General features: G+C 44.3%; 1 protein-coding gene across 1 annotated transcript; it reads right to left on the bottom strand.

The window, feature by feature from the left end:
* Positions 1-4,636: 4,636 nt before the first annotated feature.
* On the bottom strand, positions 4,637-11,042 carry KRT12 (keratin 12). The gene is made up of 8 exons (XM_047756745.1): positions 10,461-11,042; positions 10,011-10,093; positions 8,173-8,329; positions 6,939-7,100; positions 6,716-6,841; positions 6,382-6,602; positions 5,398-5,468; positions 4,637-4,795 (listed from the first exon to the last, which is right to left on the bottom strand). Exons 1-8 carry the CDS (start codon positions 11,025-11,027, stop codon positions 4,698-4,700), a joined length of 1,485 nt encoding a protein of 494 aa, XP_047612701.1. The 5' UTR covers positions 11,028-11,042; the 3' UTR covers positions 4,637-4,697.
* Positions 11,043-15,525: the final 4,483 nt, after the last annotated feature.

Raw genomic sequence — 15,525 nt, 5'->3', positions numbered from 1 at the left:
TGGAGGTTCCCAGGCTAGGGGTCGAATCGGAGCTGTAGCCGCCAGCCTACACCACAGCCACGGCAACGTGGGATCCGAGCCGTGTCTGCGAGCAACACCACAGCTCATGGCAACACCAGATCCTTAACCCACTGAGCGAGGCCAGGGATCGAACCGACAACCTCATGGTTCCTAGTAGGATTCATTAACCACTGAGCCACGACTGAGCCACGACAGGAACTCCTACTAGTTTTCTTCTTTATACCTTATAAAACTAGAGACTTTCTGGAAACAAATACCATATTTAAATAAGAAAGTTTTAATTTATTAAGTTTGTGCTTTTAAACTGGTTCTTTTTTCTCTTTTTTCTTTCTCTCTCTCTCAAAAAAAAAACAACAAAAAAAACCCACAAATAAACTCTCAGATTTCCTATTGTGGCAAAGCAAGGTTATTTTTTTTTAAAGTTCATTGCCTGATATTCCCAGTAGGGGGCAGTCTTACAAAGGCTAAAGAAGGAACTGCTCTGGAAATTTATGTTTGTTTTCTGGATGGTTTCTAAAAAAGGTACAAAAGAAAAAATATTCTTCACATCCCTTTATAATTTCTAAGAGATAAAACTGCAATAAAAATTTAGTATATTCAATATTTTTCAGCCTTTCTCTAGCCTATACTCACAACAAATACATATGAAAGTAAAAATTATAACCAGTAAAATTTTAGATTTTAAACCAATCATAAACAGTATGCTTGTCTCTTGTTTGATGATCCTTTATTTGTGTTTTTTTTATGAGTTATTTCCCTTTAAGACAGTCCTCTCATTTCTGCAGTTCATTAATTGCTGAGTCTTAAAGGAACTTTCTCGTCTGAACTGAGTTAGGGCTTAAGGTCTAGTGAGTGACAGCTGGACTTTCATAAGATGCTGTGCTAGTTGCATTGCTTGACAGTGAGAGTAGGGTAAAGAACTTAAATAGTAAGAAATCAGGGGGTTCCTGTCGTGGGTCAGTTGTTAACAAATCCGACTAGGAACCATGAGATTTCGGGTTCGATCCCTGGCCTTGCTCAGTGGGTTAAGGATCCGGCATTGCCATGAGCTGTGCTGTAGGTCGCAGACATGGCTTGGATCCCGTGTTGCTGTGGCTCTGGCGTAGGCTGGTGCCTACAGCTCCGATTCGACCCCTAGCCTGGGAACCTCCATATGGTGCAGAAGCGGCCCTAGAAAAGGAAAAAAGAAAAAGAAAAGAAAAGAAGTCAAATGCTCCTTTACCACCTGAAGACTAGAATATTCTTACTAAGATATTATCAGAACAGAACTATGATTTTGGACTTGCCAGATATTTCATGAGCTATGGGGAAATTTTGCTAACAGTGGGAAATGTGGTGAAACCACTGATTTTTCTCAGGTGGATTTCCCCCGCTCCCCACAACCTCGTAGTATAACTTTAAGGGCAGCTAACTTCCCCCAGAATGAGCAATCCAAGAGACCAAGCCAGACAGAAATGCTTTTGTGACCTAACCTTGGAAGTCACACATTGTCACTTCTTCAGTAGGGCTGCTATATTCATTGTGGGAGCGGACAATACCAGGGGCACGAATACCAGGAGGTGAGGGTCCCTGGGGCCATCTTGGAGGCTAATGCAGAAGTAACCAATATAGGAGTTCTCGTTGTGGCTCAGTGGTAATGAATCCGACTAGTATCCCTGAGGACACAGGTTTGATCCCTGGCCCTGCTCAGTAGGTTAAGGATCTGGTGTTGCCCTGAGCTGTGGTGTAGGTTGCAGATGCAGCCAGGATCCCATGTGGCTGTGGCTGTGGCATAGGCCTGCAGCTGTAACTACAATTTGACCCCTAGGCTGGGAACTTCCATATGCCGTGGGTTCGGTCCTTAAAAAAAAAGTAACCAATACATAGGTGGTGACATATTTAGTTTCAGGCATGCAACGTAATGATCTGATACTTGTATATCTTGGAAAATGGTCCCACAATGAGTCCAGTTAATGTCTATCCGTAGATGGTTACTTTAGAGCCATGGGATTAGATGGCATCACCCAGGAAGTGAGTGTAGAGAGAAAAGACGGGAGGCTAAAGCCACCATCCAGGCTCGTCCACAAAGAAGAGCCTGAGAAAAAGGTTCCAATGAGGTGATGTCTCCAGGAGCCCAGTGGAGAAAATATTTCCAAGAGAAGGGAAGGCTGAGAAACTAAGAAATGACCACTGGATTTAGACACGTGCAAAAACCCCTTTCTCCTTGGAGTTTCACACAATTCAGATGTAAGGAAAATAGATGTTATGTATGTATGTACGTATGTATTTTCAGTTTCCAAATGTTTGCAATTTATTGAACTTATTTTAATGGTTCATGTGCTATTGAAACATACATATGTGTATATAATGCATTAAGTGATCTGGAGCTGTTAATTCGGTGAAGTTGGTGGGTAGTAAAACAGATGCTATTTCAAACAGTAACTCCTGGGCGTTCCCACTGTGGCTCAGAGGAAACGAATCCGACTAGTATCCATGAGGATGCAGGTTCAATGCCTGGCCTCAAACAGTGGGTGGGGGAACCGGCGTTGCCGTGCACTGCGGTATAGGTCGCAGGCGAGGCTTGGATCTGGCGGTTCTGTGGCTGTGGTGTAGGCCGGCAGCTATAGCTTGATATGACCCCCAGCCTGGGAATTTCCGTATACCTCGGGTGTGGCCCTAAAAGGCAAAAAAGCGAATAATAATAATGATAATAAAACAGTAACCCTTTGCAGCCACTTTTGAGCACCGGGTCAGTGGCATCGTTTATTGTTTGAGGGTGCGGAGCTTGTTTAGGAAAAGACCTTGATTATCGCTTTGGGTCTGAAAGGCAGGCTTCTCCTGGGGTTCATTCTAGGAGATGGTGACGGCTAGACAGAGAGTTAAACTGCCGTGTATAATAAAGTCGGAGGGACGGAGCATCTGAAACCACTAGCAAATGTAAAAGGAAGTGCGACTTCAGAATGCTGCCTAGGGAAGCGAGTCAACTTCAGATGACCTGATAAACTGCCGTGGGCTTTTATACCCATCGCTGGACTCCCCCAGGCTTGCGTGGCTCTCTCTCCTTCCCTTCTTCTTTGACATTCCTTGCTCATCATCTCCCTCGGTTTTCCCTAACATTTTTGGTCACACACAGTAAAGGATAAAAGGACATAGACATTGAGTACTGTCCCTATTGTTTTATATATGTTACCTCATTTACCCTTCACAAACCCACCCCACTTTAAAGATCAGGACACTGAGGCATGCAGGTGGTTAAGTGACTCGCTATTAAGTATTAGGGCCAGGATTTGAACCCAGTCTGGCTTCAGAGGTCAGGTTCTTCATCAGTAAATCTTGCCATCATTTTCCTTTCAGGGTTTTGAGAATTTGGCAACTCAAATTGAAACCACCATGTACTAGGCTTAGACTTTGGCCACCATCTGCCCCAACCCAGAACATGACATCTGTTACTGACTCATAGGTCGGACCCACCCTAATAGAAACCCCACCCTGGGCCTTGCTGGTGCCAGACAGGAGGAAGGTCATCAGACAAGGTTTGCTCCTGCCCCCTGTGTCCTGTCACTGGTGCTCTTTTATTTTTCTTCTTCTTTTTTCTTTTTAGGGCCGCACCCTTAGCATATGGAGCTTCCCAGGCTAGGAGTCGAATCAGATCTATAGCTGCCAGCCTACAGCACAGCCACAGCAACACCAGATCCAAGCCACGTCTGTGACCTACACCACAGCTCACGGCAATGCTGGATCCTTAACCCACTGAGCGAGGCCAGGGATCAAACCTGCATCTTCATGGATGCCAGTCAGATTCATTTCCACTGAGCCACAATGGGAACTCCCACAGGTGCCTTTTCTGTTCTCCTTCTCTACCTGGTGGATTTCTGTATGAAGCATTTGATTGCCTCCTGGCAAATTGCTCATTTCTTCCTCTAAGGGTCCCCTGAACTTCTGTGTGCCCTGTCTCATCATGTCACCATTCCCAGGAGATGTCTATCTTTACCCTCAACTGTGAGCCCCTCCAAGCAAGAACCACATCTTATTCTTCCTTGAATCTCCAGTCTGGCCCACTATGGGGGTTTAAGAAGTGTTTCTTGACTGAATGAAAGAAGGAACCAAAAAAAAAATGCACAGGACAACTGTTTTTGCCTGTAGTGGACAATACAATTTTTTGGTAACCTTGATGGGCTGATGTAAAAAGGACAGGACTTCTGAAACTTCTTAACCTCCAACCTCAGCATCTCTATCCCCATGTTTATCTACTTTACTATTAGTATTTCACAAACCTCCCTCTATGCCCTTGACACTGTGGTTGGATTCAAGAAGGCACACAGTTCCCGTCATTACCATCCGTCTTTTATTAAAATGAACTTTATTAAAACCACACTACTTGATCGAAATCCCGTGATTAAAAACATGTTCCAGGTCACCAGAGGAAAGTTTGTTAAAAGACTTTTTGTTAAAAGGTCCAGAAAGATGTGAGACAATTTTGAGTTTTGTCATAAAGACCAACATGGCCACAATGACTTACAATTGAATTTTCTTTCAGAAGAGCAAAAAAGACTCAAAGTGAATAGGGAATCCAAAGACGAGGAAACAAACAGAAATCAAGATGGAATTAATATGTCATCTTACTCTAAAGGGAATAATTTCTTCTTGTAGATTTCTTGTTCCTAAGGAACCAATCATGGGGCAGATCGTGCGAAATTTTACATTAGTTCTTCAACTTCCTGAACTTGCGATGAGACCACCTCCCCATTCACCACTTCCTGCACAATTGTCTTGATTTTTCGAGCTTTGGTAGGGTCTGAAGGTAAAAGTGGAACAAAGGAGGCACATGTTAGTGTTTCCAGTATTCGTCTGAAATTGGTTGTGTTGCTGATGGAAGATAGTGAGTAAGGAAAGAGAGAAAAAGAAAGTATCTGTGTAAGCCTGGGTCACTATGCGGTTCAGCAGACATTGACACCACACTGTAAATCACTTTTACCTTGGTAAAAATAAACGAAAACCATAAAATTGGTGGTTTTACCTTAAGCTTCTAAGTTAGATCTTGACTGATACAGTCCGTCAAATTTAAGCGTTTAAAAGTGACTTTTGCATTCTGAAAGTGCATTTTATCTAACAAGACGGATTCAGTGTGCACAAAGGACAGAGATTTTAAAAAGTGTTTATGATTCTCATAATAACCTCTTTGTAGATTTCTTTTTCCTTTCTGAGCTTGCCAAAAGTTTTAACCCAGTACGGACTGACTACGAATTTTTCTGCAGGAAGGCGTGAATGTTCTTTCTTGGCTCAGAATACAAATAGGCTTTTGGTTATTGATAACGCTGCAATAGCCAGTGAGCTGGTACAGTTTTAGTCATTAGCAGATGTGACTTATTCTCAGTGATGCCTAAGGAATCTGCATACCTTTAGAGGAGTCAGTGGATGGTGCCTGAGATGTGGAGGCTGTCACATATAAACTTCCGTCCCAACAGTCACTGTAGAGAAAACAAGGGAGATGCTATCACATGATGCTTTCTGGAATGAAGAGGAATAAGGAGTTGGCCAGTTGAGCTTGAAAAGGGGCCAATTAGAGAAGGCATTCCAAACTTCCTGATTAAGAAGTATTGAATGATGCACCTCAGTCAGTTGGCCCCGTGCACCTTTGTTTCCAAACCTAGTCTGAAATGGGTTTTTTTTTTTTTTTTTGGTCTTTTAGGGCTGTACCCATGGGATATGAAAGTTCCCAGGCTGGGGGTCGAATCGGAGCTGTAGCTACTGGCCTACACCACAGCCACAGCAATGTGGGATTTGAGCCAGCCACCTCTTCGAGCTACACCACAGCTCAGGGCAACACCGGATCCTTAACCCACTGAGCCTGGCCAGGGATCAAACCTTAGTCCTCATGGATATGAGTCAGGTTTGCTACTGCTGAGCCAGGACAGGAACTCGTGAAATGTGTTCTTAAAGTGAAGCAAACTGGCAATTAACGGAAAAGAATTCTTCCCACTCTAGTCAGGGCTGCTATTATTTTTGGAAAGTTGGGTATAGTGGGTCTGAGGTGGTTGGGTGGTTGTTGTTTGCTGTGTCATTCTCAGCATTGTGCCACTGACATCAGCACGTGAACGGCTGATTTTTCCAGGGCTCGTCTGCAGTTTGCCTCTGTCTGTGGTGCCTTTGTTCCTCCCAGCATTTTAAGAACTTTCATCGAGGAAGATAATGGGTGAGGACACTTTGGAAAATATAGAGCATTCAGTAAATCTAAGGCATGTCTTTACCAGAGATGTTATTTTCTGTCAACTGAAAAAAAAAAAAAAAACCCTTCCTGCTTCTGCGGCCCCTGAAGTGCATCCGAGGTTCACTGTCGGTCAGCCACTGCGATTATTTTCACCCGGTCATCTATCTATTCACCCTTGGGCTTCGCCGTCCAGCAGGCGGCGGTAGGTCTCGATCTCCAACTCCAGGCGGGCCTTGACGTTCAGCAGCCGCTGGTAGTCGGCGTTCTGGCGCTCGGCGTCGGCGCGCACCTGCAGCAGCTGCTCCTCCAGGCCGCCGATGAGCTGCTGCACCTGGGACAGCTGGGCGCAGTAGTCGCCCTCGGTTTCCGCCAGCGAGTCCTCCAGGGATTTCTTCTGCACGTGGGAGGGAAATGGCACAGACGGAACTATGCAGGGGACCGAAAGGCGGAAGGCGGCCGCTGGTCTTACTAATTTTGGATGCGAGTCAAAAGGCAGCCGCGTCTTACCATGGCGAGCTGGGACTGGAGCTCGATCTCCAGGTTTTGAAGCGCGCGTCGCAGGTCGGTGACCTCGCTCTTGCTGGACTGAAGCTGCTCCGTGTTGGTGCTGATCTCCTTCCTGAGCTCCCCGCTCTGCCACAGCAAACGGGGGTGAGGGGGCGGGAACGAGGCCTGCCCGCCGCGGTCTTCATGCGAAAGGGTCAACACCTTTTGTTTTCACGGGTGGTACCTTTTCGATGAACCAGGCTTCTGCATCCTTCCGATTCTGCTCAGCGATGGCTTCATACTGCGCCCGCATGTCGTTGAGGAGCTTGGTGAGGTCCACTCCGGGTGCAGCGTCCATTTCTACGCTGACCTGGCCTGGGCCTCCCGCCCGGAAGCTTTGGAGCTCCTGGGGACAGGGAGTGAGAGAGAGGGGCACAGGGACCCATTGTGACTTTCCTGGGCTTCTTCCTCCACACACATACACAAAAATGAAACGTTGTATTTTACAACTGCCTTGGTATAAAGACAAACATATTCAAACATTTTTTTTAAAGCCCAGAATTCATGTTTTTCTCCTGCTTTTAAAAGAACTTAAGACAATTTCATGGGCCCCTAAACTCACCCCAGGTCCCCGGCCCTGTGCCTGCCATGCCTAAAGGATGCTTTTTGGGGATCCGGGGCCTTTACCAGAAGGGAAGCCCTGGTGGAAGTGGTACCCCTGGGGATTTCAACTACAGCTGCGAAACGGAGGGCTGCAGATGGTATCTGGGCTCACCCACTGTTTGTACCATGGTCATTCATTTCCAGTAGAAAGCTCTTTAGAAGCCCAATGCCAGGGTCATGCACAGTTAATGTCCCTTCTCTATGCCAGCTTCAGATATGCATTTCAGCAGATCAGAGTTCCATGTGTGTCTTAAATTGGGTATAACTGCTTTTTCTAGCATATATGACATTTATGTATTGTAAGTAGACTTTTATTTTTGAACTTTAAAAATACCATATTTAAAAAAATTAGAAAACGGTTATATATAGACTGGATAAATACCAAGTTCCTGCTGTACAGCCCAGGGAACTCTATTCAGGATCCTGAGATACACCCCAATGGACATGAATATGAAAAAGAATGTGTATATATGTATAACTGAATCACTTTGCTGTACAGCAGAAATAACACAACATTCTAAATCAACTATACATCCAAAAATACATTTTTTAAAAATCACTAAATCAGGGCAGTTAAAATACTGATTGTCTTCACCTAATGACGTCAATAACAAGATCAGAAAGTGCCTGTAATCTAATTTAATAGGAACTGCCACCACCACCACCACACACACACAAATTCTAAACAAAGGGTCATTTTACCAGGGACATAATGTATCATCCAGTTCTAACTCCAAATTTGTAAACTTGACATTGTCATTTCGGGGTCTGGGAGGGAAAAAAAGCGGCTTAGAGAGCTGTGGTTTCTGGCTGACCTCCTCGTGGTTCTTCTTCAGGTAGGCCAGCTCCTCGTTCAGGGTCTCGATCTGGGTCTCCAGGTCGGCTCTGACCAGGGTCAGCTCGTCCAGCACCCTGCGCAGCCCGTTGATGTCGGCCTCCACGTTCTGGCACAGGGCCACCTCGTTTTCGTATCTGCAAATGACGGGTGAAAAGTTTAGAGGATCAACGCACCCACTTGAATAAGGCCCCTGTCATCCTCAGGGCGGCTTTGCACACAAACCTGGCAGCATCATAATATCCAATGCCGTTTTTGGTTTTTTGACTTTTCCTCCTTTTTTTTTTAGATAGTCTACTGCTTCTGATAGAAGTAAAAAAATTAACAAGTGATACTTTTCTATCAGCAATTGAACCCTCCTAGCACTGTACCCCAGGCTGCAACTTTTCTGGCTGGCTGCCCCAGCTAGGAACGGTAGCCGCCCCTCTCTAGGTGGAGTTTCTGATAGAATCCTAAAAGCGGCTGAAAAGAAAGCAGTCATTAGTCTTAACTTTTCTTTACGATTTAATTTAAAACATTGACATGGGAGTGCCCGTCGTGGGTCAGCAGAAATGAATCTGACTAGTATCCACGAGGATGCAGGTTCAATCTCTGGCCTTGTTCAGTAGGTTAAGGATCTGGAGATGCTGTGGCTGTGGTGTAGACCGGCAGCTGTAGGTCCAAGTGGACTCCTAGCCTGGGAACCTCCACGTGCTGTGGGTGCGGCCCTAAAAAGAAAAAAAAATGTGATGCTTCTTTAGTAACTTGTACTAAGGAATTTCTGATAGAATCCTAAAAGCAGCTGAAAAGAAAATAGTAATTAGTCATCTTGCTTAACTTTTCCTCATGATTTAATTTAAAACATGGATACTTCTTTAGTAACTTGTATGAAGATTTTACAGGTTCAGGTTCATCACCATTGCAACATCCTGTCTGGAAATTTCATGGAGCACAGGGGACTCGAGTATTTTCTCCTTATGTCTGGGAGGGTGGAGTGTGGGAAAGGAGGAGGGAATAGAAAAATAAGTGCACAGTTAATATTTTAGTTGGATGTGTCATCAAGAAAAAGATCATTCAACTTGCAGGCAAAGCACTATTGATTTTGATGCAGGTAAGATTGAGGTTTAGGACATTGCTAGAATTATCATGGCATGTCCTGAGTTAATAGCAAATGTCAAATATGTCAATCCCAGGAATTCCTGTTGTGGCTCAGTAGAAATGAGACTGGCTAGTATCCATGAGGATGTGGGTTCAATTCCCGGCCTTGCTCAGTGGATTAAGGACCCGGTGTTTTGGTGAGCTGTTGTGTAGGTCTAAGACATGTCTTGGATCCTGACTTGCTGTGGCTGTGGTGTAGGCCGCCAGCTGCAGCTCTGATTTGACCCCTAGCCTGGGAACTTTCATGTGCTGAAGAAAAAAAAAAAAAAAAAAAAAAAAAAGCAGTGCCTAGCTCTGGGTTTAAACAACTTATAATTAAGAACATGTAATGTGAATTGTGTTTGACTCTAGGTAGCTTCTAGAATGCCCAGTGTGATTTTCCAAAACATTAAATGTGTGGAACGTGCGAACTGTAGAAGATTTGAAATATTTGCCATCAATGAAAGCAGGAGAATAGAGAAGAAAAACATTTTTATGGCTGCACCTGTGGCTTATGGAAGTTCCTGGGCCAGGGATTGAATCTGAGCTGCAGCTGCAGCCACGCCAGATCCTTTAACCCACTGCGCCAGGCCAAGGATTGAACCTGTGCCTTTGCAGCAAGCAGAGTTGCTGCAGCCGGAAATCTCAACCCACTGCACCATGGCAGGAACCCCTCGTCAATCTTCCTTTTATTCTACTCACTTCATTCTGAAATCTTCGGCAGCCAGTCTTGCGTTGTCGATCTGCAAGATGAGCTGGGCGTTTGCAATGCTGGCAGAAATGATCTGGCAAAACCAGGGGATGCACACAAAATGAGGTCTTGAAATACTAGTGTTTTGTAATTGTATTTTTGACAGCAAATTTTTAGGTGATATTAAAGCATTATTGCATTAAGAGTTTAAGGCAGTGTAGAAGAAAAAGTATTTATAAAGTATTACTTAAAATTAAGAAATACTTCTTACAGAAACGGTAGTGGAAATCTAGCTACTTCATGGTAAATGATAAAAGGAAATAATATTTTGAGATGAGAAATTATTCCAAATGTAGCTGAATTGAAAAATATCTAAGTTTTAGGGGGAACTGTCACTGTAAAATATTGAAGTAGCAAAAAGAAAAGTAAAAAATAATTCTCTGAAAAAATCATGTTATTACCTTATTCTTGAGTTCTTCAATCAATGGAAAATATTTGCTGTAATCACTCTGTGACCTGGGGTCTCCAGTCCCAGATCCACGTGTTTCGTACCATTCTCGAATTTTGTTTTCTAGGTCAGTGTTAGCTTCTTCTAGAGCCCGAACCTTATCCAGGTAGGAAGCCAATCTGTCATTAAGATTTTTCATCGTTTCCTTTTCTGATCCAGAAAGAAGGCCTCCATCGTTGCCTGAGAGAATCCCTGGAGAGCCACCTCCAAATCCAATCCCCAGGCCCCCAAAGCCACCTCCCCCAGCTCCCCCATAGCCGGCGCCCCCATAACTGGCACCCCCATAGCCAGCACCCAGTCCTCCTGCAAAGGAACTCCCAGAGCCGCCACCAAAGCCACAGCCAGAACCAAACATGGAAGCAGCAGAAAAGCCTCCCCCAGAGCTGCCGCCGAAGCCAAAGGCACTTCCCCCGTAGCTGCTTCCAATGCTTGAGGCCGACGTGCCCCTGGCTCTGCCCAGGGTCCCACCCTGGGAAGACAGCCGCTGGGACAGCCCAGAGGTGCGCACGGAGAGTGACATGGTGCCGCTGGGGAGAGCCACAGCCCGGGGAAGGTGCAGTGTCCGAGGGGCAGGAAGGGTACCTTTTATAGGTCACGGAAGGGGTGTTGCAGTTGAAAAGTTCACTCTCTTCAGTGAAAATCTTCCCCCAACCAAACTTTTTTGACCAGCTCTACAAGAAAATGATTTATGCGTATTGACAATTCATTGGTATGGAAATAATTGAGTAATTGCACCCATGACATATTTGTCATGGGGAAAGAAAATCTGGGTGGAGGACAGATAGGTTGTCATAAATAATTTTTCTTCCCCAAATTCCTCTACTGCTTGTGTGTTCTGCACTGGCGTATGCACACCGGGAAAGCAACAAGTGACTGTTGAATGGATAAACTAATGCATACTTCACTCATATTTCCTGTTTGTTTCCTTTAGAAAACTCGATGTAAACCATCGGGTCATGATCTAGTCTTCTAGCGAAATAAGGTTTCAGAAGCAGTTGTGAAATTGTACTGGTGGAAGGTGGAGAACATATGTCTTTTCCGTATCGATACTGGAATTTGAATTTTCAAGGATTTTATTGTATTTTATTTTATTTTTAGGGCCGCACCTGTGGCACATGGAAGTTCCTGGGCTAGGGGGTCAAATCGGAGCTGCAGCTGCAGGCCTACAGCACAGCCACAGCCACACTGAATCTGAGCCTCATCTGCCACCTACACTGCCCCTTGCAGCAACGCCGGATCCTTAACCCACTGAGTGAGGCCAGGGATCAAACCCACATCCTCACGGACACTATGTCAAGTTCGTAGTCCGCTGAGCCACGATGAGAACTCCATAGGGAAGTGTATTTTTAGTTATACTCTCTGTAACCACATCTCCATAGATCTTATAAGCACTGGTTAAACTTGCACTTCCCACACAGGACCCTGACATTACGGCTGCAAATTATTAGTCACTCACAAGCGACGTCCCCCTAAGACCGAGAGTAACTCTGTTTTCTTGCCATAGAAATGAGAACAGACAGTTCATTGCTTACAGAATCAGAAGGAATGTGCCAGACTCAGAATTATAACTTAGTGATATGGCATAATATGGGAATATGATAAAATTTTGAACTTGGAACCAACTTTGTGCTTAAATGTATACTTTCCAACTCTGATGCCTATGTGTAAATGTTATGTAATTTTGTTCAATATCCACTCATTTATATTTTATACATATTACATGTTATCCTAGACTGTAAGCTTCTCAAGTCAGTGCTATATCCACTTCATTTTTTTTTATGCTGAATTTTAGCCTCGTGCTTGGCTAGACTTCATTCCTGCACCCTTGGAGTTATTTCACGCGAAAGAACTTAATCCTTAATATATGTGCATGTGTCATTTAAAATTCATTTCATGTGAAAATGACTTTGCTCTCATTTACTGGTATGCTTTGACCAAGATGTATTCTGAAGCCAATTAAGAATAGGGAGCAATTTCAGAAGTTGAAAAGAGAGAGATTTCTTCTTCAGTGGCTTTTTTGGGGGTGGGGTGGGGGAAGGAGGGCTAAGTTAAATAATTAAGCCTCCGTTTTAGAGTTTTTAGACGTGAAAGTAACTTTCTTTGACTGCTATAAAAAAAAGAGGATGGGAATGTATGAAATGGAAAGAAAACTTGTGCTCATTGGCAAAATGGTTACGTAAGTTGAGGCACAGAGGACAATGGCTGCAACCAGGGTGACCTGTTCAAAAGAATTAAATCTTCCGTTTTCATAGTGTTTAGGGACTATTTAAAATAAGTACTATGATTTACATGGCATTTGTAAATCTTTAGATTTTTGTTCAGTAAAATGTGTGCTCATCTTCTCATGTCAGATTTGTTGGTTTCCTGGTCTTTGCAGGATTTTCCTTTTGAGTTCTTTCTTTCTCTCTTTTCTCTCTCTTTTTTTTTTTCCCTGTAGTTTTTTAGGGCTGCATCCGCAGCACATGGAGGTTCCCAGGCTAGGGCTTGAATCAGAGCTGTTGGCCTACACCACAGCCATAGCAATGCAGGATCTGAGCCACGTCTGCCACCTTCACCACAGCTCATGGCAACACTGGATCCTTAACCCACTGAGCGAGGCCAGGGATGGAACCTGTGTCCTCAGGGATGCTAGTCAGGTTTGTTAACCACTGAGCCACGATGGGAACTCCCTGCGTTCTTTCTCTTAAAGACAGATCTTTTGTGTTGTGCAATTTGCTGATCACTTGGTCTAAAATACCCTTCTTTTTTGCTTGGAATAACCTTTTGAGTGATGAGTGAGTAGAAGAATATTGGGTCACTGACATTTTATGCCGTGCTTTTGAGGGAGGCGAGGGTTCCGTGATTAAAGCACTGACACCTTTATGCCGTGTGTTCTGAGATGAGGATGAACAAGGACCCTGGGAGTCACGCTGGAGGAGGATTTCGGGATTTCAGAGCTCGGGGGTTCTCAAAGGCAGGGGAGGCTTGTAGGTGGTGAGAGAGAGGAGGAGGAAGAGAAAGCAAGACCCTGATAAGGTGAATTTTGGAAGTGAGTCTAGGAGAGAGAAGGGAAATTAAAAAATTGAAATTAGAAATTCCTGTCTTGGTTCAGCAGAAGTGAATCTGACTAGCACCCATGAGGATGCAGGTTCGGTCCCCGGTCTCGCTCAGTGGGTTAAGGATCCGGCAGTGCCATGAGCTGTGGTGTAGCTCACAGGCATGGCTCGGGATTCCGAGTTGCTGTGGCTGTGGTGTAGGCCAGCAGCTGTGGCTACAATTTGACCCTCCGTGTGCCTGGGGTACAGCCCTAAAAAGACAGAAAAAAAGAAAGAAAGAAAGAAACCACTAGCCAATGCCTTAAGTTAGAATTGTTATTTGAGGGTATAATTGGGTACCTGAGACTGCCCCCAAGTGAGTAAGAGTGAGAGCAGAGGGTGCCACTGGTCAAGGTTTAATTTTAATTTAATTTAATTTTAAAAAATTTTATGGCTGCACCCATGGCATGTGGAAGTTCCCAGTCCAGGGACTGAATCCGAGATGCAGCTGTGACCTACACCACAGCAGTTGCAGCAACATGGGATCCTTTAACCCACTGGGAATTCCAGGTTTTGATTTGATATCATTTCATGTCATTCTTCTTTTTAGATGGCTCTATGTAGAAGTAATTCCCAAAGCCCAAGAAAAATATTTCTGTCCATCTTAGCTTTCCCTACAGAAGTTCTCTGCATTTGAAAGCTCCACTCTGCACTGATGGTTTCATAAAAAGCAATGTAACATCTTTTTTTTTTTTTTGCCTTTTCTAGGGCCGCTTCTGCAGCATATGGAGGTTCCCAGGCTAGGGGTCTAATCAGAGCTGTAGCTGCCAGCCTATGCCAGAGCCACAGCAACGCGGGATCCGAGCCGTGTCTGCGACCTACACCACAGCTCACGGCAATGCCGGATCCTTTTCCCACTGAGCAAGGCCAAGGATGGAACCCAAAACCTCATGGTTCCTAGTCGGATTCGTTAACCACTGCGCCACGACGGGAACTCCCAATGTCACATCTTGATGATGATTCTAATGTGTGATAAAGTGATCTATATCTAATGCTCACTAGAATACAATTTATTTATTTATTTATTTATTTATTTATTTATTTATTTATTTATTTATTTATTTTTAGGGCCATTCCTGTGGCATATGGAGGTTCCCAGGCTAGGGGTCCAATTGGAGCTACAGCTGCCGGCCTACACTACAGCCACAGCAACACCAGATCCGAGCCACATCTGCAACCTACACTGCAGATCACAGCAATGCTGGATCGTTAACCCACTGAGTGAGGCCAGGGATCGAACCTGAATCTCATGGTTCCTGGTCAGATTCGTTTCCGCTGTGTCATGACGGGAACTCCTAGAATACAATTTAAGTATTAAAATAGTTCTCATTTTCCCTCATATATAAAATGGAGATACTATAAGGTCATACCACATTGAAATTGATTTTTTTTTTTGGTCTTTTTGCCTTTTCTAGGGCCGCACCCATGGCATATGGAGGTTCCCAGGCTAGGGGTCCAATTGGAGCTATAGCCGCTGGCCTACGCCAGAGCCACAGCAATGCAGGATCTGAGCCAAGTCTGCAACCTACACCACAGCTCAGGGCAACGCTGGATCCTTAACCCACTGAGCAAGGGCAGGGATCGAGCCTGCAACCTCGTGGTTCCTAGTCGGATTCGTTAACCACTGAGCCATGACAGGAACTCTGAAATTGCTTTTTTTTGAAGGTCAAAAATGATCACATATTGGCAAGTTCATATGATTCCACCTGATACCCTCATCCTCATGGATAGAAGATGTCAATTTAATTGTGAAGATTAAATGAGAAATGCATATAAGATGCTGGCATACTGTTTAGCACATAGTAAATGCCCAATGAATGGTAGATATTACTATTCTTAAGTGAATTATTATATTCCGTATAGCAATCACACTCAAAATCCTCTTTGTTTACAAACTTAAGTATTAAAATTTAAATCTACGAGTTCCTGTCCTGGGTCAGTGGT

This window comes from Phacochoerus africanus, chromosome 14, assembly GCF_016906955.1.
Source record: "Phacochoerus africanus isolate WHEZ1 chromosome 14, ROS_Pafr_v1, whole genome shotgun sequence".
Lineage (NCBI taxonomy): Eukaryota > Metazoa > Chordata > Mammalia > Artiodactyla > Suidae > Phacochoerus > Phacochoerus africanus.
This window is presented reverse-complemented; position numbering and strand designations above follow the sequence as displayed.